Source organism: Equus quagga, chromosome 1, assembly GCF_021613505.1.
Source record: "Equus quagga isolate Etosha38 chromosome 1, UCLA_HA_Equagga_1.0, whole genome shotgun sequence".
NCBI classification, from domain to species: domain Eukaryota; kingdom Metazoa; phylum Chordata; class Mammalia; order Perissodactyla; family Equidae; genus Equus; species Equus quagga.
In genome coordinates, this window is record NC_060267.1 from 12,003,477 (window position 1) to 12,022,709 (window position 19,233).

The window sequence follows — 19,233 nt, forward strand, 5'->3', positions numbered from 1 at the left end:
GGCGGAGGAGGCGGGAGCTGAGCTGAGCGGGGCGGGCGGCGGCGGCGGCCCGAGCCCGAGAAGATGGCGGTGCGGAAGAAGGACGGCGGCCCCAACGTGAAGTACTACGAGGCCGCGGACACCGTGACCCAGTTCGACAACGTGCGGCTCTGGCTCGGCAAGAACTACAAGAAGGTACGCGGGCAGGGCCGCGCGGGCCCGGGGGCGGGACAAAGGGCCGCGGCCCCGAAGCCCCCGGCTCCTGCCCACCTCGGCGGCCCGCGGCCCCCCCCCCGCGGCCTCCGGAGCGGCCCCGCGCCCCTCCCCCGCTCCCGCCGCCCCCCGCCGGCTCCGATCGCAGCCCCCGCCCCCGCCGCTGCGCCCTCTGCCCCTGATTTTCTCTCCTGCCCCCTCGGGTCCCGGTGCCAGCAGCCCACCCTCCCCGGAGCCCTGGCCTTCCGGGCTTTTCCGGGAGAGAGGCCGGGGGTGGCCGGGGTGCCGAATGGGCGTCCCCCTCCCCCTCCGAGCGTGCCCGCCGCCGTGCCCGCCGGAGCTCCCCGCGGAGCCAGGTACCAGCAGGGCTGAGGCCTCCCTGGTGCTTTGTGTATGTTCGGAGAGAGATGATGAAAGCCGGCGGGTAAACAGCCACAGAGCAGGCCCTTGGCTGCTCATCAGCCTGAAAGAGGCCCCCACCCTGGGATCACCTGTCTCTGCCGCCCGTCCCCCATGTCCATCCAAGGGGCAACGAAACCTCTTTGGGAGCCAGGGTACAAGAGTTGCTAGGCAGCAACTCCTTCTTAAACCAGTCCTCAGCCTCACAATGAAGTCACCCCGCCACCTGGCCTTGCATTGCCTTGGCTTTGGGGTTCAGAGGCTAGGACACGCTTTATATCTTTAGCCCCCACCCCATAACTGGAGATAACCAGGTAGTGAACAAAGCGTTCAAGACACGTTACCTGTCTTTTCTACCAAAGCTCTTCCTGGTGCTGTCTTTGTCTTTAGGCCTCGTTGAAAGGAACATTTATACACAGCGTTTTTCTCTGGAAAGGGTCTGCCTCTGTCCCTTCTACCACCCCCCAGTTAGGGGCTCTTTTTCTGGCTTTCCTTCAGCTCCCCAGTTCTTCCTGCTCAGCTTTGCAGCCTGTCAGGAGTGTGACGGGTGTTTGAGGAGAACGCCCCTCTGATCCTGGTTATGAGCCTAGCCCTGTTCTCGGAGGTCTCTCTGGGTGTCAGGATCCTGACAAACAGCTGCTGGGTCTGTGCCTTGTCTGTATCCCAGCGTGAGGCTCTGGTTCCCAGGCTTCTACCTTTGACATTTTGGAAAGGAGATCTGTCTAGGGGCTTAGTCTCTGGCCCTGGGGGGATTGACAGCCTGTGACCTGGTTCAGCTTTCAAGCTCCTAGCTCTTTGTCATGTACCTTTTCCTTCAAGGATCTCTTTCCACCTCCCGCTGAGAGGAGCACTCTTCTCTGTGATTAGGGTTGAGGAAACAGGGTCAAAAGGTAAAGAGAAAGTTAGCCTCCTGACTCAGTTTTAAATTAGAACAGAAGGCTGGGATGCTGGGTAGCATAATATGGAAATGTCTAAGAAGCCCAGGGTTACTTGTCTCAGATATAGTTTCCTCTGAAAGGATAGATGTTGTCTTGCTCTTGGCCACAAGGCTGGGTAGTAGCTGGTCCTTCCTTGGGTGAGGGGGGTGCCCAGGAAGACACCTGTGCCGGGTCCTGGCTGAAGCAGAATGCACAAGCTCACTCTCAGTCTGTTTGCCCTTCCTTGTACCTTTCTTACTAGGCTACATTACAGGAGAATCTTGACCTTCCACAAAGTTACCTCAAGAAATACACTGTTGTCTCACTTAGAGCCTTGAAACTGTTGCTTCCATTGCCTGAACTCCATGAACCTTCACAATTTCATAACCCTCAGTGCTGTTGGCTAGAGAGATCAGGGTCCTGCACCTCCCGTTTCAGGAAGCAGTCCCAACGCTGACCCTTTAGGCTGGGGGCAGCAGAATTTCAACTTCCTGGTGAGGGGCATTTGGGGCCTCCCTTCTGCCATTTTCCTTTAGAGACTAGACATGTGGAAGAAGAAGACACTATTTTCTCTGCCCCAGATGTTCCCAGAGCTCCCGAGGAAGGAATAAGGGAAATGGTAGACAATTTATCTAGGGTCTGTGTTTCTCTCCTTCCTCTGTCTCCCAGTATATACAAGCTGAACCACCCACCAATAAGTCCTTGTCTAGCCTGGTTGTACAGTTGCTACAGTTTCAGGAGGAAGTTTTTGGCAAACATGTCAGCAATGCACCGCTCACTAAACTGCCGGTGAGTACAAAAGCAAGGGGGCCAATCCACCCAAGTGGAGAGGGAGGGGCTTTTGTAAATTTCATAGTTTTTGAGATTTGGCTCATTTCCTACCATCCCTATTCCTGGCAGGGCATTACTGGCTTGGCCTATTCCCCAGTTTACCATCCGCGTTGTCTTAGTAATACTTTGTGCAACAGGTTATCTCAGAGAGTCTGAGCTCTGTACGTGAAAGGCTCATGGCGTGCTTAAAAGGGTATGCGATTTGGATTTGCACAGGCCTGTATTCAAATCCTGGCTCTGCCACTTGATATCTCTGTGATCTTGGGCAAGCCATTCAAACCTTTTGAGTCTTGGTTCGTTCTTCTCTGGTTGGGATTAATATACCTACCTTGTAGGTTTCTGTACTGGTTAATGAGGTAACCCAGTAGAGTGCTTGGCGCAAGGTGGGGCTTTGTGAGTATTGGTTTCTTTCTCTCCTCTCTTCCAGGCCACATGGTACAATGGCACAGGGGTTAAAGAATTCTAGCTTTGAGAGGGAGATCAGTTCAGCATGGGATTTTGTGAAAGGATTGTTAAGTAATAAGAGAATTTAGGGTGTAACTCTCACATACTTCTTCCCTGTCTCAATTTTGTAGATCAAATGTTTCCTAGATTTCAAAGCAGGAGGGTCCCTGTGCCACATACTTGCAGCTGCCTACAAATTCAAGAGTGACCAGGGATGGTGAGATGCCTACTCTCTATGCCTCTTACATTTAGTTTAGAGGAAATCCCCCCTTTATGATTCCCTGGGGTCTTTCTGGAGTGGGAGCACATAGGTAGACATTCTTGCGAGTCTCTTACTTCGCTAGGTCAGTAGGCCTGACTTGCTAGGTCAGAAAAATGGCTGGGACTCTGAGCCAAAATAGTCTCCAAGAGTGAGTGAGTATGTGTGCATGCATCCGTGTGTGTAGTCTAGAGGAAACAGGATTTGTCAGTTGGCATCTCAAACTTTTATTTGTCCTTTTGGACTAAGTACAAAGTGATTCATGGAGTTGAGATTAGTGAGCCCCAGATCCCAGGTGATTTTGGCAATCGCTGAGAGCAAGATTGCCTCCTAATTTCCCGTATTAAAAAGTCACATACCATAACCTCATCCCCAGACCTGAGCTAAACCACTCACTAGATTATTGCCTCTTCACAAGGCGGCGTTACGATTTCCAGAACCCATCGCGCATGGACCGCAATGTGGAAATGTTCATGACCATTGAGAAGTCCTTGGTGCAGGTAATAGTCAAGAACCTCCCCCATCCATCTCCCTTCCCTCAGTGAGAATCCAAAGCACACCTTCCCCATAATCTCATCCCATCTGTTTCTTCTCCCCACAGAATAACTGCCTGTCGCGACCTAACATTTTCCTTTGCCCAGAAATTGAACCCAAACTGCTAGGGAAATTAAAGGACATTATCAAGAGACACCAGGTGAGTGGATGGGTCAGGAGAGGTTTCAGAAACTCCATGACTCTTTTCCTGCTCTTTCCCATATAAGAAGCACCCTGAAATGCCATGTTTTCGACTGCAGAGGTGGCTCTGCCTACTTCGAAAAAGACTGGAGTTAAAGCCTCGAGCCTCTCTTTCTCTGTTTCCCAGTCGTGACGGGTTTGGATCACTGTCCCTGGAGACTGCACTGGCCTGGGGGCAAGAAGCATCTGCTTCCACTGAACTAGAGATTGTCTGATTTCAGAGAAATGAAATCTTTGCTCTTTGGAAACTGTAATAACAAGCAGATGTCATTGCTAGGGACTTGCAGTCCACTTTACGTTTCCCATGTAGATTATCTATTGAGAGGATTATCTGCAGCAATTTTTAATTCTTTGATTTGGCAGTTTTTAATTCTTTTCTCCGTTGTTAGTACAATCCCAGCTATTTCCCTCTGCCACTCAGATGATGTGTACTTAGAGAATGCAAACTAACTTTAATGCCATTCCAAACAAAATATGATTAGGAAGGCAGATCTGTGATTAAATCTTCTTTTGGGGGCCGGCCCGGTGGCACAGCAGTTAAGTGTACACGTTCCGCTTCTTGGCGGCCCAGGGTTTGCCGGTTCGGATCCCGGGTGTGGACATGGCACTGCTTGGCACACCATGCTGTGGTGGGCGTCCCACATAGAAAGTGGAGGAAGATGGGCACGGATGTTAGCTCAGGGCCAGTCTTCCTCAGCAAAAAGAGGAGGATTGGCAGCAGATGTTAGCTCAGGGCTAATCTTCCTCAAAAAAAAAAAAATCTTATTTTGGTTTATTTACATGCGTGAGTAATTCAAAGGGGACCATATATACCTGCTTCTCCTTATGCCATCCAGGGAACCGTCACTGAGGACAAGAACAATGCCTCCCATGTTGTGTATCCTGTCCCAGGGAACCTGGAAGAAGGTGAGACCTGGGTTGTCCTGGTCACTGCACTGGATGGCTTAGACTAGGAGATAGAGGACAGCTCAGATCCACTGCGGTGCCTGGGCTCCTCTCGCCTTTCAACCCTTAATCCTCCTACTTCTTACATTCCTATTTCCAGGTCCCCTACTGCAGCAGCACTTGTGTACAGAGTTATTTTTTGTGTACCCCTTTAGCTTATATTTCTCCCCGCTCTGTCTCTATCCCCAGAGGAATGGGTACGACCAGTCATGAAAAGAGATAAGCAGGTTCTTCTGCACTGGGGCTACTATCCTGACAGGTGAGGACGGGTTTCTGGAACAGGTTTAAGACCAAGAGCCAGACTGAGAAGCCCTAGGACATCTAGCACAACAAGAAGGCACTCTTTGGGGTTATTTTTAGGTCTGTTAATTTCCCCTCCCATCTATTATGTTAATCCTCAGTCTTGGTGGAGGTTTGGACTTAGTGGATGAGGCTTAGGCTGAAAGGATTGGGGCTTTAAGTGTGAAATGGTTATTCAAGTATAATATTTGATAAGTAAATGTTAGAAACAATTTAAATGTCTAATAGTGGGAAAATGTCTCAGCAAATTTGTGTATCTCCTCAGTGGGCTATTATGCAGCCTTCAAACTGATAGAAATAACATGGATAATTTGTAGATGAATATTAAATGCAAAAGTAGGATGTGAAGTAACATCTAGTATCATTGCAATTATGTAAAAACAAAATTGTACAGAAAAACATTACTGGGAAGAAATATGTACTGAATGTCACAAGTAGTTGTGTTAGGGTGATTCTTGTCTTTCTTTTTCTATTTTTGAAATGTTTTATAATTTTATTATTTTATAGTGAAAAGAACCCTAATATCAATTGGAAAAATAATCATACCAAAAGATAACCCAACAACCCAGTACTTTTTGTACATAGAAAAGGTAGATGATTTGCACTTTTCTTGTCCACTACTCCATCCCATTGATTCTGCTTCCTGCTCAATTTCCCTTGTCAGTTACGACACCTGGATTCCAGCCAGTGAAATTGAAGCATCTGTTGAAGATGCTCCAACTCCTGAGAAACCTAGGAAGGTGAGCTTTTCCTGTTCCCTCCCCCCCCAAGAAGAGTGCCAGGACCAGACCACTCTGTGCAGGTAAAGCAGAGGCTCCTGTGCCTTTGGGCTTTTCTCTTGAGGGTCCCCAGACAGAGCTGTGGCTTCCAGGATTCTCTCCAGCACAGTCTGCCATTGTACTTTAGGTGCATGCAAAGTGGATCCTGGACACAGACACCTTCAACGAATGGATGAATGAGGAAGACTACGAAGTAAATGATGACAAAAACCCTGTCTCCCGCCGAAAGAAGATTTCAGCCAAGACATTGACAGATGAGGTGAAAATTCCTCTTCTTTCTCCTCGGACCCCTTAGGATAAGTCTCAGAACAAGTTTTCACTGGAGATTGTTGGTTGACATTTGTCCCAATTCTCAACGTGCAGGTGAACAGCCCAGATTCAGATCGACGGGACAAGAAGGGGGGAAACTATAAGAAGAGGAAGCGCTCCCCGTCTCCTTCACCGACCCCAGAAGCTAAGAAGAAAAATGCTAAGAAAGGGTATGTGAGCCCCTAACCTGCCCCCACCTTCGCCGTTCTTTCCACACCATGTTGAAGGAAGGAAAGACACGTCCTTCTCAGAAGCACGGCTCTGACCTGCAGGTGTTCTGAGAGGGAGGATGGGGAGGTCTTCTTTAGCTGCCGGTTGTTAGTTCTAGTCCCGGCCACTAGTAAACTCAAAAGGAGCTTAATCTCCAAAGGAGAAGCGTTTGTCCCTTCCCCTTATTCTGTGAGTGATTGGTTTCTGTTTTCGCTTAGCTGTGCCCTTGGGATTCTCTCTTGCTTCCCTTCCTGTGAACCTCAACTTTCAAGGACTCCATGTCCAAGGATGACTGAGTTCTCTTTCCCTCTCTTTCCTTCCCAGTCCCTCAACACCTTACACTAAGTCAAAACGTGGCCACCGAGAAGAGGAGCAAGAAGACCTGACAAAGGACATGGATGAGCCCTCACCGGTCCCCAACGTAGAAGAGGTGACACTGCCCAAGACAGGTATGGGCCAGGCCCAGCCCCAGGTCTTGCCTTTCAGTTTAGCTGGTTATTGAAATGATTTTCATCACCACGGACAGTCCTCTAACTTCACATCCAAATCTGAGTGTGGACTGTGCTTGGCGCCTGACAGTAATTGTCTCCAAACTGTTTTTGATCACGCACCCCCTCAGTGAAATATATTTGAGCACAAATTATATATATGTACTATTTACCACTACTTTAGGAACATTATAAAACACATGCAAACATTATCTAAAAATGAAAAAGTGTAAAAGATAAGATCGAAAAACAAACATAACGAGAAGTTCTGATACCCTGTGCCTATGTTCCCGTGGACCAGCTTTGCACCCTTATGTGAGAGCCCCGCTTTGGAGACCACTGCTCTCCAACACTGGTTTACAATCTGTGATGCATAGACCAGCCCCAGATATCCAGGAGTGTGTCTCAGGAGTGGGGTTAGGGAGACCACTGAGAGAGAGGAGTTCTGGCTTCACCCCCTCATCAATCAGAGCAGCTCTCCTCTCTATCTGTGTTTACTTCTGAGCTTTCGTGTATGAATTCAGTTGAAGAAAATGTCCTCTGCTCTCAAAAATGTTTAAGATCCAACCACTCCTCTAGAGAGTGATTTGGTCTGACTCTGTCTCAGTCCATTAAGAGTTTCTGGACACATGGATAGAAATAGGGCCTGTCAAAGAGAAGAATGATTTTTTTTTTAAAGATTTTATTTTTCCCCTGGTACGTAGTTGTATAGTTTTAGTTGTGAGTGCCTCTAGTTGTGGCATGTGGGATGCTGCCTCAGCATGGCTTGATGAGCAGTGTCATGTCTGCGCCCAGGATCCGAACCGGAGAAACCCTGGACCGCTGAAGTGGAGCACATAAACTTAACCACTTGGCCACGGGGCTGGCACCGAGAAGAATGATTTATGAATGTACACAGAGATGCTTCTTTGTAGGAAAAAAGTTAAAGTTTTGATTGGAGAAGAGGGGAAAGTGGCAAGTGAGTTTCAAGGCCTAGAATAATTGTGACTAGAGGAAGTTACTGCATTTTGTGACCAGATGGAGAAAGTTTTGGGAGAAAGTAAGATCTCTAGAACTGTTAACAGTGGAGAGGTGAGGACTTGATTTAGGCAGAACCTGTCTGATAAAATGGCTCTCTCTTCTGGCAGTCAACACTAAGAAGGACTCCGAGTCAGCCCCAGTCAAAGGAGGCACCATGACTGACCTGGGTAAGGCGGGGAGCCCCTGGGCGAGGCAGGCAGGGCCCTGCTCTGGAGGGTCAGCTGCCACCTTACCCCAGCCTTCTGGGGCTTCTCAGAAAGCATTCTTCTCTGGGCCCCCAAGAGGTTCCAGCCTTCTATCTTGCTGTCTCTCTCTTTCAGATGAACAGGAGGATGAAAGCATGGAGACCACGGGCAAGGTGGAGCCAGTTTAGAGAGGCCCTACCTCTCTATGTGATTCTGATTTGTGATTATAAAGTTCCTTCTACCCAGAACTTTCTACTGTCCAGACTGTTCCTGCCCTAGACTAATTCTAGCTATTGCTCAAAACTCTGACCTTTTGAGTCCTGGGGTTCATAACTGTTCGTTCCCATATCCATCTTTAGTGCCCACATTCCTTGGGTGTGGAAGAGGCAGAGGGTTGCTAGGGGCAAAGTGGGAATGCTAAGTGTCCAGCAACCTCCCTGCTTGTAGGATGAGGATGAGAACAGTACGGGGAACAAGGGGGAGCAGACCAAGAATCCAGACCTTCACGAGGACAACGTGACTGAGCAGACCCACCACATCATCATCCCCAGCTACGCTGCCTGGTTTGACTATAATAGGTACTGTGGCTCCAGCTTCTCACTGAATCCTTCTTTCTCTGCCCCCAGGGATCAATGTGTTGTCCTCCTTCTGCCTTCAAATGAGTTATTTCTTCCTCAGCCAGATAGACCAGGGTACACTTCAGTTTTAGGGGAGCTCCTGGTCTCTTTGAGTCTTATAGCTGTATCCAGCTGTTTGCCCACCCCACATCTAGGCTTTCCTCTCTTTGGGGCCCCATCTCTCACCAGCGCCTTCTGAATCCACTCTGGCTTCTCTTTCAGTGTTCATGCCATTGAGCGGAGGGCTCTCCCCGAGTTCTTCAACGGCAAGAACAAGTCCAAGACCCCAGAAATGTAAGCAAATCCCAGCTCATGATTCTCTTTCCCACCCTTTTGTCCCCATTCACCTTTCCTGATCCAGCAACATCCAGTTTAGCAAAGATTTCTTGAGCTCCTTCCATGAGCTGGGCACTGAGGGAGGCTTCCCAAAGACATGATTTTTGCCCACAGGCGGCCCCAGCCCAGCACTGTGACCACAGTGGCATACTCTCTAGGATTTGCCCGGGGGTGATATGAAGCTTGCTCTTCTGTGCAAAACAAGAACCTGCTCCAGTGCCTCCAGTTCTTTTAACAGGGTACTGAGCCTTCCAATCTATAACTGCTGATGTTTAAAATGCAGATACCCCCAGCGTAAGTAATAGCTTTGACTGAAATGTAAATGGCTATTACCAGGCTGGTCCCTGGGAGTAAGTTTTGATAGGACAACCAGAGGAGGAATTATGAAGACCCAAGACCGTGAATTGAGGGATGGAGAGGGCTCTCTGGGGAGAAATGTTATGTAAAGTGTGGCCTTGGGGCTCAGAAATCTTCGTCTCCTTCAAGGTGTTGCCTCAGGCCAAATCTTTGGATAGGACTTGGCCATCTTCTATGGTTAGGGATACTCCAGGATAGATATCGTCATGAGGCCAGGCCCCCCGAGAGCTGAGCAAGATTGCTTCCCAGCTGTTCTTCAGCTTCCCCTCTCCGGGGCATCTTCTCTCCCCATCATGTTTCCTCTCCAGTAGCCTGGTAGGGGTCTCTCCTCCTCTTCTTCCTGGGGAAAGCAGTGTGTGAGAAAAAGCTTGGCAATCGCCAGAGGAAAAGGAAGTAGTGACCAGGTGACACAAGTTGAACATGATCTGCAGGCAGGGTTGGAACTAGAACTGTCTACACTTTGCTCTTTTGGTATAAAATAGTAAACGATGAGAATTGCCCACATTTATTGAGAGCTTCCTATCTCCCAGGCACTACCCTGGGTCCTACATACATTGACGGATCTAGTCTTCACCTCAGCGTTGGAGGTGGGTCCTGGTGTCCCCAGTGGACTGGTTAGGAAACTGAGGTCTCCAGGGGTGAAGTCACTTGCTTAAGGTCGCATAGCTAGTAAGTAGTAAAACCAGGATTTGAATCCTTCCCTCTGGCTCATGGTCTCAGCCTTTACACTCTACCACGCAACGGCTGCCATTTTTTGAGCTCCCACACTGTGCCTGGTGCTGTACTGGATCTTTCCGCACCTTCTTAATCCTCAGCAGACACTCCATTTTATAGATGAGGAAATTGAGATTCAAAAAATTTGAGTAATTTGCCCAAAGACGTCACAGTAGAACCAGGATTTGAACTTAGATCTTTCTGCCTTAAACATATATTCTTATACCCTGTCATGCTGACTAATTGGATTCGTGGATCAGGACTTCCCGTTATCATCTGTGTTTGAAAATAAGGGCACCTTTTCTTACCTTTAGATTCCTTGTTCAAAAGTTGGGTGAAACATCCCCAAGTACAGCTGAGGAAATCATTCGTTTAACTAAAAACCCCATCAAGGATAACATAAGGAATGTTTGAAGCCCTTGAGTCTAGCACATAAGAGACCTGCATTGTTTATTGAGTCAAATGATCCACTCTTTTCTTTGTTGCACAGGAGGCATCATTAGCTCTTTTATCATTTTTCCTACCCTTCAGCCTTCAACAGACGTTCATTTTTTTCCTCTCCTTGTTCATCTCTCTCCCTCTCTCTCTCTCTTCTAAGCTACCTGGCCTATCGGAACTTCATGATTGACACTTACCGGCTGAACCCCCAAGAGTATCTCACCTCCACCGCCTGCCGCAGGAACCTGGCGGGTGATGTCTGTGCCATCATGAGGTGGGTCTTGCAGCTGAGGGGAGGCGGGTATGTGGGGATGTCTGCCCACAGATGTTTCTTGGCCGAAGTAGAGATGCCAGCAAGGAGCGTAGGGAACAAGCAGGGGAAAACTCCCCTAGAGAAAGGGGAAGTTCAGGTTCAGGGTATGAGTGACATGAGGGAATGCAGTGGCGTTCTCTCAAGTGTGGAAGAAAGGAGAAAGAGCACATCTGTAGTTGAGGGATCCTGGTTCGATTTTGCTAGCTCAAGGAAGAGATGCTAAGTAGGTGGGCGGGTGTGGAGAGAGATCCAGGCCAGAGATGAGGACTTGGGTGTCACTGGCATTTAGTGGTGAGAGTAGATGGGATTTCCCAGGGAGTAGAATGAGCAGAGAAGAGGCATCTTGTGCACCTTGCTGGCTGTCCCATGTAACCCTGTGTCTGCCTCTCTTCTCACAGGGTCCATGCCTTCCTAGAACAGTGGGGTCTTATTAACTACCAGGTGGATGCTGAGAGTCGACCAACCCCAATGGGGCCTCCACCCACCTCTCACTTCCACGTCTTGGCGGACACACCATCAGGGCTGGTGCCTCTGCAGCCCAAGACCCCACAGGTAGGGTGAGGGGCTATGGGGACAGGGAGGGGTTGGGTAAAATTGGGCTTCTTTGGACTTTTCTTTTTCTGGTTTTTTAGGGTAATGGTTCAGGAGTGTTTTGAGGCTTCTTCCTTTTCCATGGGATGCAAAGGGCCACAAGAATCAACCCCGTGTGTTTAGTACCCTCTCTCAGCCTCTGTACATAAGACTGTGAGGACTTGCTGAGGGGGAAGAGATGCTTCTCGTCCGTAAGGAGCAGACAGGCGAACGTAGGGGACGGAGCAGATAGAGAAAAATTCTTAAAATTAAGTTGCATGAGATTTTTTAACTTTGTCACATTTCCAGCATTTTTTCATTTTTGCCTCATAATTATTATCACTTTCATTTTTTTTTCCACTTCCATTTCATACATTACAAAAATTAAGAGGAGAAAGGTTATGTGGCTTGCCCAAGGTCACAGAGTACCAAATCTAGGATTAGAACCTAATTGTCCAGCTCCTAAGAGAACCTGTAAAGATATATCTGAATACAAATGGATATCATGCCAACTAGAGATCTGATTAATCATTAAGGGGGACACGCAACAGTGGCATGAGTGCCCCCAGAGCTGGCGGGCCGCCCAGCATTTGGTCTTGAGGCTTCCAGGGCCTTGGCCTGGTCATTTCTTGCCCAGCCTCCATGACGCCAAGCTCTGTCCCCCAGGGCCGCCAGGTTGATGCTGATACCAAGGCTGGGCGAAAGGGCAAAGAGCTGGATGACCTGGTGCCAGAGACGGCTAAGGGCAAGCCAGAGCTGGTAGGTGGGGTGTAGACCCCGCTGGGCTTCTTATTTGCCCCTTTATTCGGGGACCCCTGCCCGGGAAGAAGAGACGTGAGAGCAGAGGAGCCACAGCAGGAAGGGAGGAAGTCCCGCTCAGGGGTGTCCCTGGCGTTGGGAAGGAAGCTCCTTCTGTCTGTTTTCTCTCTCTGTCTGCCCCCGGCTCCGGCGGTCACTCGTACTCACCTCTTTCTTTCCCCTCCACAAATAGCAGACCTCTGCTTCCCAGCAAATGCTCAACTTCCCTGACAAAGGCAAAGAGAAACCAACAGACATGCAGAACTTTGGGCTGCGCACAGACATGTACACGAAGAAGAACGTCCCCTCCAAGGTATGAGGTGTGGGCTGACTTCAGGGGTGGAGCACTTTTCGCTCCTCAGAGGCCACAGGCTCCTCTGACCCACCTGTGTTTCCCCTGCAGAGCAAGGCTGCAGCCAGCGCCACTCGAGAGTGGACAGAACAGGAGACCCTGCTGCTCCTGGAGGTAATTGGGGCCAGGAAAGGAGAGTTCTACGAAAGCGGAAGTGGCCGGCATGCCACCGCCCTTGTGAGTGGGGAAAGCGTGGTCTTGCCCCAGTTGCACCTTCCCGATGCCCATCGTACCTGCCTCAGGGACCAGCTCCAGGCCAGGGATTCGGGCCATTTCGTTAATGCCATATCCTTTCTTAGTGCTACTTGGAGATTCCCCTTGGACCCAGCAGAGTACACAAATACCACAACCCAGAGAGCTTTAAAGCCAGCTACCCTTAGTAGGCTGGGGGAATTGACCTGCCAGGAAAGTGACTAAGTAAGTGAAGTTGTGTCTCCACCCCCACCACCAGGCACTGGAAATGTACAAAGATGACTGGAACAAAGTGTCGGAGCATGTGGGAAGCCGCACCCAGGACGAGTGCATCTTGCATTTTCTTCGTCTTCCCATCGAAGATCCGTACCTGGAGGACTCAGAGGCCTCCCTGGGGCCCCTGGCCTACCAGCCCATCCCCTTCAGTCAGTCAGGCAACCCTGTTATGAGCACTGTTGCCTTCCTGGCCTCTGTCGTCGATCCTCGAGTTGCCTCTGCTGCTGCAAAGTCTGCCCTAGGTAATGTGGAGGGGTCCTGGCCTTAGTTTGCATTTGAAGGGCTGGTTACTCAGGCCTTGAAACCCTCTCAAATTTGGCTGCCCCCCTGGCTTGTCTGCTGCGGGTATCAGCTCAGTAACCTGTGTAGCCCCCTGCTGGTCTAGATGAAGAGATGGGCTCATGAGGAAGCTTTCACAGGGAAAGCCAGGACTGCCTTCCTGCCCCACTCCCAGCCTCATCCTCTCTGGATCTTGCAGAAGAGTTCTCCAAAATGAAGGAAGAGGTACCCACAGCTTTGGTGGAGGCCCATGTTCGGAAGGTGGAAGAAGCAGCCAAAGTGACGGGCAAGGCGGACCCAGCCTTTGGCCTGGAAAGCAGTGGCATTGCAGGAACCACCTCTGATGAGCCTGAGCGGATCGGTAGGGCCTAGCAGCTTCCCACATTTCTCCCCTGTCGCCAAGAGCCAAAGCCACCAGGCCGCCCTGTACCATCCCTACCTGGAGTTGGCCTCAGAGCACATGAGCGGAGAGGATTGGTGGGGTTTTTATTTTCCCCAGAACTATACCTTAGGGACTCTGGCTCCCTGCTGGCCCTGTCACTGAGATTCTGGCTAGGAGAAGGGGCTGTTGGAAAGTGTTGTAGAGACAGATTCTGTATCAGACATTTCCCGTTTCCTCTTCCCACGGGCCCAGAGGAGAGCGGGACTGACGAGGCACGGGCAGAGGGCCAGGCCACAGAGGAGAAGAAGGAGCCCAAGGTATAGCGGGATGGAGCTGGGCTGGGAGGCTGGAGGGCCAGGCTGGCACTTGGTGAGGGGGGAGCTGGCATAGTTCAGCTCAGGCAGCAAGGGCTGGGCCTGGATGGGGCTCTCTTGCAGCCAGATCACCCCGAAGTAAGAGGCGTAAATTCAGTTGGCTGTGTGGGCCCTTCGTGTGAGAACCAGCCACCTGATAGTCTCTACTTTTCTCTCACTGGGACTTCAGGAACCCCGAGAAGGAGTTGGGGCTGTAGAGGAAGAAGCAAAGGAGAAAACCAGCGAGGCTCCCAAGAAGGATGAAGAGAAAGGGAAAGAAGGCGACGGCGAGAAGGAGTCAGAAAAGAGTGACGGGGACGCGATAGGTGAGCCTCCTCACGTGGTGGTTGGGTCCAGGAAAGAGAAGTGAGGCTGTGGGCTAACCCAACCCTTCTCCCGGCCCAGTTGACCCTGAGAAGGAGAAGGAGCCAAAGGAAGGGCAGGAGGAAGTGCTGAAGGAAGTGGTGGAGTCGGAGGGGGAGAGGAAGACAAAGGTGGAGCGGGACATCGGCGAGGGCAACCTCTCCACTGCTGCCGCTGCAGCTCTGGCCGCTGCCGCCGTGAAGGCCAAGGTGAGGCCCAGCAACCCCAGAGACCCTCAGGGGAGAAGGTGCTCCCTTCTCTAGTCTCCCTTCACCTCCTTCCTCGCTCATCCCTTAAAGAATGCTGGCCTGCCTCCTTTTGATCCTGAAAGGAGAGGTGGTCATCTTTTCTTCAGGCTTTTTTAAGCTTTACCATCAGGCCTGTTTTCACCCTCTAATTATTTCTCCTTGTCTTCTCCTTTCCCCTCTCTCTTTTTCTTCTTGTTCTTTTAAAAATATGAAGCCAGTGCTGCTCTCTGGGTTGTGACCACAGCAAGTTCTTAAAACCTGCCAGCCTGCACTCTTTCTCTGCCCTGGAGTGTCTTCAGCTGGGTCCTCCCGCTGACATGCCGTCCTCCCTCTCCTTCCCTAGCACTTGGCTGCTGTTGAAGAAAGGAAGATCAAATCTCTGGTGGCCCTGCTGGTGGAGACCCAAATGAAAAAGTTGGAGATCAAACTCCGGCACTTTGAAGAACTGGAGACGATCATGGACCGGGAGCGAGAAGCAGTGAGTAGCCTCGCCTAAGGGGTCAGCAGAGCCCGGGGCCCACCTTGACTCTGAGCCATGCCTCAGTTTAGGATGAGGTGGAATGCAGCAGTGCAGAAAGCCTGAGACTGACGGGGCTTCAGAGCAGAGGGGAGTAGCCCAGGCCAGGGCTGGAGAAGCCAGCCACAGGCAGGTGAGGACACGGGGTCCACAGGTGAGGCCGGGAGACTGAGGTCCCACAGAGTGTCAGCGCCAGGGGCAGAGATTCTAGTCAGCTTTTCGATTGTTGCATCTCCAGGTCCTTGAACAGTGCTTGGCCCTTGTTAGAGTCTCAGTGAATATTTGTTGAGTGATTGAACAGGTTTCAGGGACGCTGAGAGGGTAGGGGCTGCAGACCCAGGTGAACTTGGCAAGGGGATGGGATGGACAAGGTGTTGAACCGTTTTGTCTTTGAGAAGATATAAAAAAATAGAAAACAGGGACCCTACCTTCAGAGAACCTACAGTTTAACTGGAGACATCAAATATATAATATGGAGACATCAAAAGAAGTTAATGCTTAAAGTAGCGGACAAATTCAAATTAAGAGATTTCAGATCAAGTATATAAGTCCTGAGAGAGAAAGAAGAAAGGCCAAAGCTCAGAGGCTAGTGAGTTGATCTCAGATGGCTTCCTAAGAATGGTGAGTTTTTAGCCAATTTTGAAGGAAGAAAAGAACATGAATTGACAAGAGAAACTGGAAGAGTTTTCCAAACTAAAGTAATGACAAGTTCAAAGCTTTGGAGCTGAAATGAACAAGGGCTACCACTGCTTAACTCCCTTGCAATGAGAAGCCATGTCGGCAGCCAGAAGACATGGTCATGGGAATTCGCAAGGGGAGGGCAGGGGAAGATTGAGAAAGTCCAAGTACAAGATTTAGATTTGGGGACCTGCCAGAATGAGAGGCTGGGTTTGTCAGAAGACAAAGCAGGGGGCCAGGCATTTGCCTTTGGGATCTTCTGAACATGGGTAACAGTACTCAATTGGCACTGGCAGCTGGAGTATCAGAGACAGCAGCTCCTGGCCGACAGACAAGCCTTCCACATGGAGCAGCTGAAGTATGCGGAGATGAGGGCCCGGCAGCAGCACTTTCAACAAATGCACCAACAGCAACAGCAGCCACCGCCAGCCTTGCCCCCAGGCTCCCAGCCTATCCCTCCTACAGGCGCCGCTGGGCCACCCACAGTCCACGGCTTGGCCATGGCTCCAGCTTCTGTGGCCCCTGCTCCTGCTGGCAGTGGGGCCCCTCCTGGAAGCTTGGGCCCCTCTGAACAGATTGGGCAGGCAGGGTCAACAGCAGGGCCACAGCAGCAGCAACCAGCTGGAGCCCCCCAGCCTGGGGCAGTCCCACCAGGGGTACCCCCCCCTGGACCCCATGGTAAGTGATGGGTTCTGGAACTCTTGCTGACCAGAGGGATGCAGGTGAATGTTCCAGTTCCCCTCGAAGGGGATACGTGGTAGGCCTGGAGATAAGGATCGGCCTCAGTTTCTACAGATGGGCCCACTTCTGTTATATCCCTGAGCCAGCAGGGATCCCTCCTCAAACCCAGATCTTTGGAATTTTGTCCAAAGATTTACCACTTATCCTAGCGTCAGGAAAAGGGAAGCTGCTGCCTAGGAGTGTCTGGGTTATCCTTGCTCTGAAGGTGAGTTGGTAAGTGAGGTTTTATGCCTCTAACCTTCTTGACCTCTCCTCTTTATTCCCAGGCCCCTCACCGTTCCCCAACCAACAAACTCCTCCCTCAATGATGCCAGGGGCAGTGCCAGGCAGCGGGCACCCAGGCGTGGCGGGTAATGCTCCTTTGGGTTTGCCTTTTGGCATGCCGCCTCCTCCTCCTCCTCCTGCTCCATCCATCATCCCATTTGGTAGTCTAGCCGACTCCATCAGTATTAACCTTCCCCCTCCTAACCTGCATGGGCATCACCACCATCTCCCGTTCGCCCCGGGCACTCTCCCCCCACCTAACCTGCCTGTGTCCATGGCGAACCCTCTACATCCTAACCTGCCGGCGACCACCACCATGCCATCTTCCTTGCCTCTCGGGCCGGGGCTCGGATCCGCCGCAGCCCAGAGCCCTGCCATTGTGGCAGCTGTTCAGGGCAACCTCCTGCCCAGTGCCAGCCCACTGCCAGGTGAGAAGGGTCCTGGAGGGGAGAAGGGCGAGGGAGGGGTCCACATGCAGGGAGGGAGGGCAGGTGGGGAAGGACTCAGGACCTAGAGCTTCCACAACCCTCTTTGAACGCTCTGGTAAAATTAGAAGACAGGAGGAAGGGCCTCTCTGGCTGTCCTCCACCGTTCCCCAGCCTGGCAGCTGCCACCTCTGGGATGACGTTGGGGCCTTTCACTGGTGGGTCACGGAGGAGTCCTGTGGCACAGAGCAGCTCAGTTGTAAACTTGAAAAGCAGCTACCCGTTTGCATGATTGGCATCCCCTGTGCTTGTTCCCATCACGTTCAAATGCCCCATTTAGAGAGTTCTTTTGGGGGCAGGAGGAGGACCTGGGGTTTGTCAGTTTTCCCAGTGTGAGGTGGGGGAGGGTGTTGAAGAAGGAAGTTGTATGCTGTGGGTACCTCGTTCATCTGCCCACCCATTGCATGCCATGCCCGGTTCTGTTTGTCTGGTGACCTGGGTGCAGAGCCCTCCTGCTCGCTCCCGCTGATTCATCTTCCTTTTCTCCACAGACCCAGGCACTCCCTTGCCTCCAGACCCCACGGCCCCTAGCCCAGGCACGGTCACCCCTGTGCCACCTCCACAGTGAGGAGCCAGCCAGACATCTCTCTCCCTCACCCCCCATGGAGATCAAGGTTCCAGGAACAGCCCTCCCCCCACCGCTGGGCCCTTCCCCAGCCTGGAGAGTTCGTCACTACGTAAGGAAAGCTCCTCCTGCCCCTCCAAAGCCCCCACTGTGCCTGTCAGAGGCGTGCATTTTTATATCGGATTATTCAAGGACTTCTGTTTAAAAGATGTTTCTAATGTCTGGGAGAGAGGATGGGATGGGGGTGCTGCCCTCAAAGGAAGGGCTGGGGGAAGGTGTTTATACAAGGTTCCAATTAACCACTTCTAAGGGTGCACCCCCTCAAAACTACTGCATTTTTTATGGATAAAAAAGAATTAAGCCCTTTAAAAGGAAGTAGAGAGATAACGAAGCCAATTGGAGCTCCCTCCACCCCCTAAAAAATCCATCTTTTACATTGTTTGGAGGAAGGAAGTGAGTTTCAGGAAAGGGGATTCAGGTTCTGGGGAGAGGTCTGGGGATAGACTAGGTGCAGAGTCTGTCTCCTGCCGCCCCTTGTTAGTGACTGAGTCAACTCCCGACCCTTGGCCACCTCACCCCCAGTTTATTCCTACTGCTCTCTCCTGCTGCTTCCTCAGTGTCGCTGTTGTAGACCACCCAGCTCAGCCAATGACCCCTTTCCCCCTGAATGTCAGTTTCGTGTTTTTAAAAGTCACCTGCGTAGTTGATGTCAGTGTATGTGTATTTGGTGGGGAAGCGTATTTTGGGGGATTCCTGTGGTAGGTGATAGAGGAAGAAAGGGCACTCCTCCTCCCTGCCCTGGGCTCCTGGAAGACGTGGAGAGGAAGCTGTAAGAGGATGGGAAGTTTTAAAACCCTGAAATTTTCAAAAAGCACTTAAGCACCTCCTTCTTAGGGCTTGGTGGGTCATCCCCCCAACCTCTTTGCTCTCCCACCAAGACCATCAGAACCTTGACTGGTAGCTAGGGGTTCCCTGGGATTGGGGGGCGGGCAGCAGGGGAGAGGGTAACCGACCCCCAGCTTGCAGCTCAGCTCTGCCCCCCGGATCCCAGTGCCTCCCACACCAGCTGTCTCCACTTCATCCTTGATGTGAAGGCAGATGTGATACCAGGCTCTCCACCGATTCTTCCTGGTCCCTCCCCACCAGGCCCCTTGTTCCTCATGTCCCGTTTCTCTTCCTCTGCGTCTTGGCACCTTTCTTCTGTTCAAAAGTTTTCTGTAAATTTTCTCTTTTTCTTTTCTTTTCTTTTTTTTTTTTTTATAAATTAATTTGCTTTGAGTTCCATCTTGTGGATGCCTTCCGTGTTCTTACCTGTGGCTGTCAGGCAGGGGATTGGGCTGGGGGCAGCACTCCCGGAGTCCTTCCCAGGGGCATTCACCCGG

General features: G+C 51.1%; 1 protein-coding gene across 9 annotated transcripts; it reads left to right on the forward strand.

Annotated features, from left to right (window-relative positions):
• Nucleotides 1-6: 6 nt before the first annotated feature.
• On the forward strand, nt 7-19,132 carry SMARCC2 (SWI/SNF related, matrix associated, actin dependent regulator of chromatin subfamily c member 2). Of its 9 annotated transcripts, none has more exons than XM_046641663.1 (30): nt 7-174; nt 2,178-2,297; nt 2,915-3,000; nt 3,461-3,542; nt 3,644-3,736; nt 4,614-4,683; nt 4,912-4,981; nt 5,687-5,762; nt 5,929-6,060; nt 6,165-6,280; nt 6,645-6,769; nt 7,936-7,995; nt 8,149-8,186; nt 8,461-8,591; nt 8,853-8,924; nt 10,636-10,749; nt 11,187-11,340; nt 12,025-12,117; nt 12,350-12,469; nt 12,560-12,622; nt 12,960-13,218; nt 13,455-13,616; nt 13,890-13,954; nt 14,181-14,316; nt 14,396-14,562; nt 14,945-15,079; nt 16,093-16,474; nt 16,804-16,887; nt 17,164-17,229; nt 17,778-19,132. In XM_046641663.1, exons 1-30 carry the CDS (start codon nt 64-66, stop codon nt 17,852-17,854), a joined length of 3,459 nt encoding a protein of 1,152 aa, XP_046497619.1. In that variant the 5' UTR covers nt 7-63; the 3' UTR covers nt 17,855-19,132. The 9 variants fall into 9 exon arrangements, 8 of the variants coding, with proteins under 8 accessions (XP_046497619.1, XP_046497626.1, XP_046497593.1 ...); XM_046641670.1 differs by having other exon boundaries at nt 12,353-12,469; XR_006885553.1 differs by lacking the exon at nt 16,093-16,474 and having other exon boundaries at nt 17,778-17,853.
• Nucleotides 19,133-19,233: the final 101 nt, after the last annotated feature.

What these genes read in the sequence shown, in the direction of transcription:
- SMARCC2 (XM_046641637.1), top strand. Translation starts at nt 64, where the DNA reads ATGGCGGTGCGGAAGAAGGACGGCGGCCCCAACGTGAAGTACTACGAG. An exon ending in CACCGCTCACTAAACTGCCG is followed by an intron (nt 2,298 to 2,914) that starts GTGAGTACAAAA and finishes TCAATTTTGTAG; the next exon opens with ATCAAATGTTTCCTAGATTT. An exon ending in GAGTGACGGGGACGCGATAG is followed by an intron (nt 14,317 to 14,395) that starts GTGAGCCTCCTC and finishes CTCCCGGCCCAG; the next exon opens with TTGACCCTGAGAAGGAGAAG.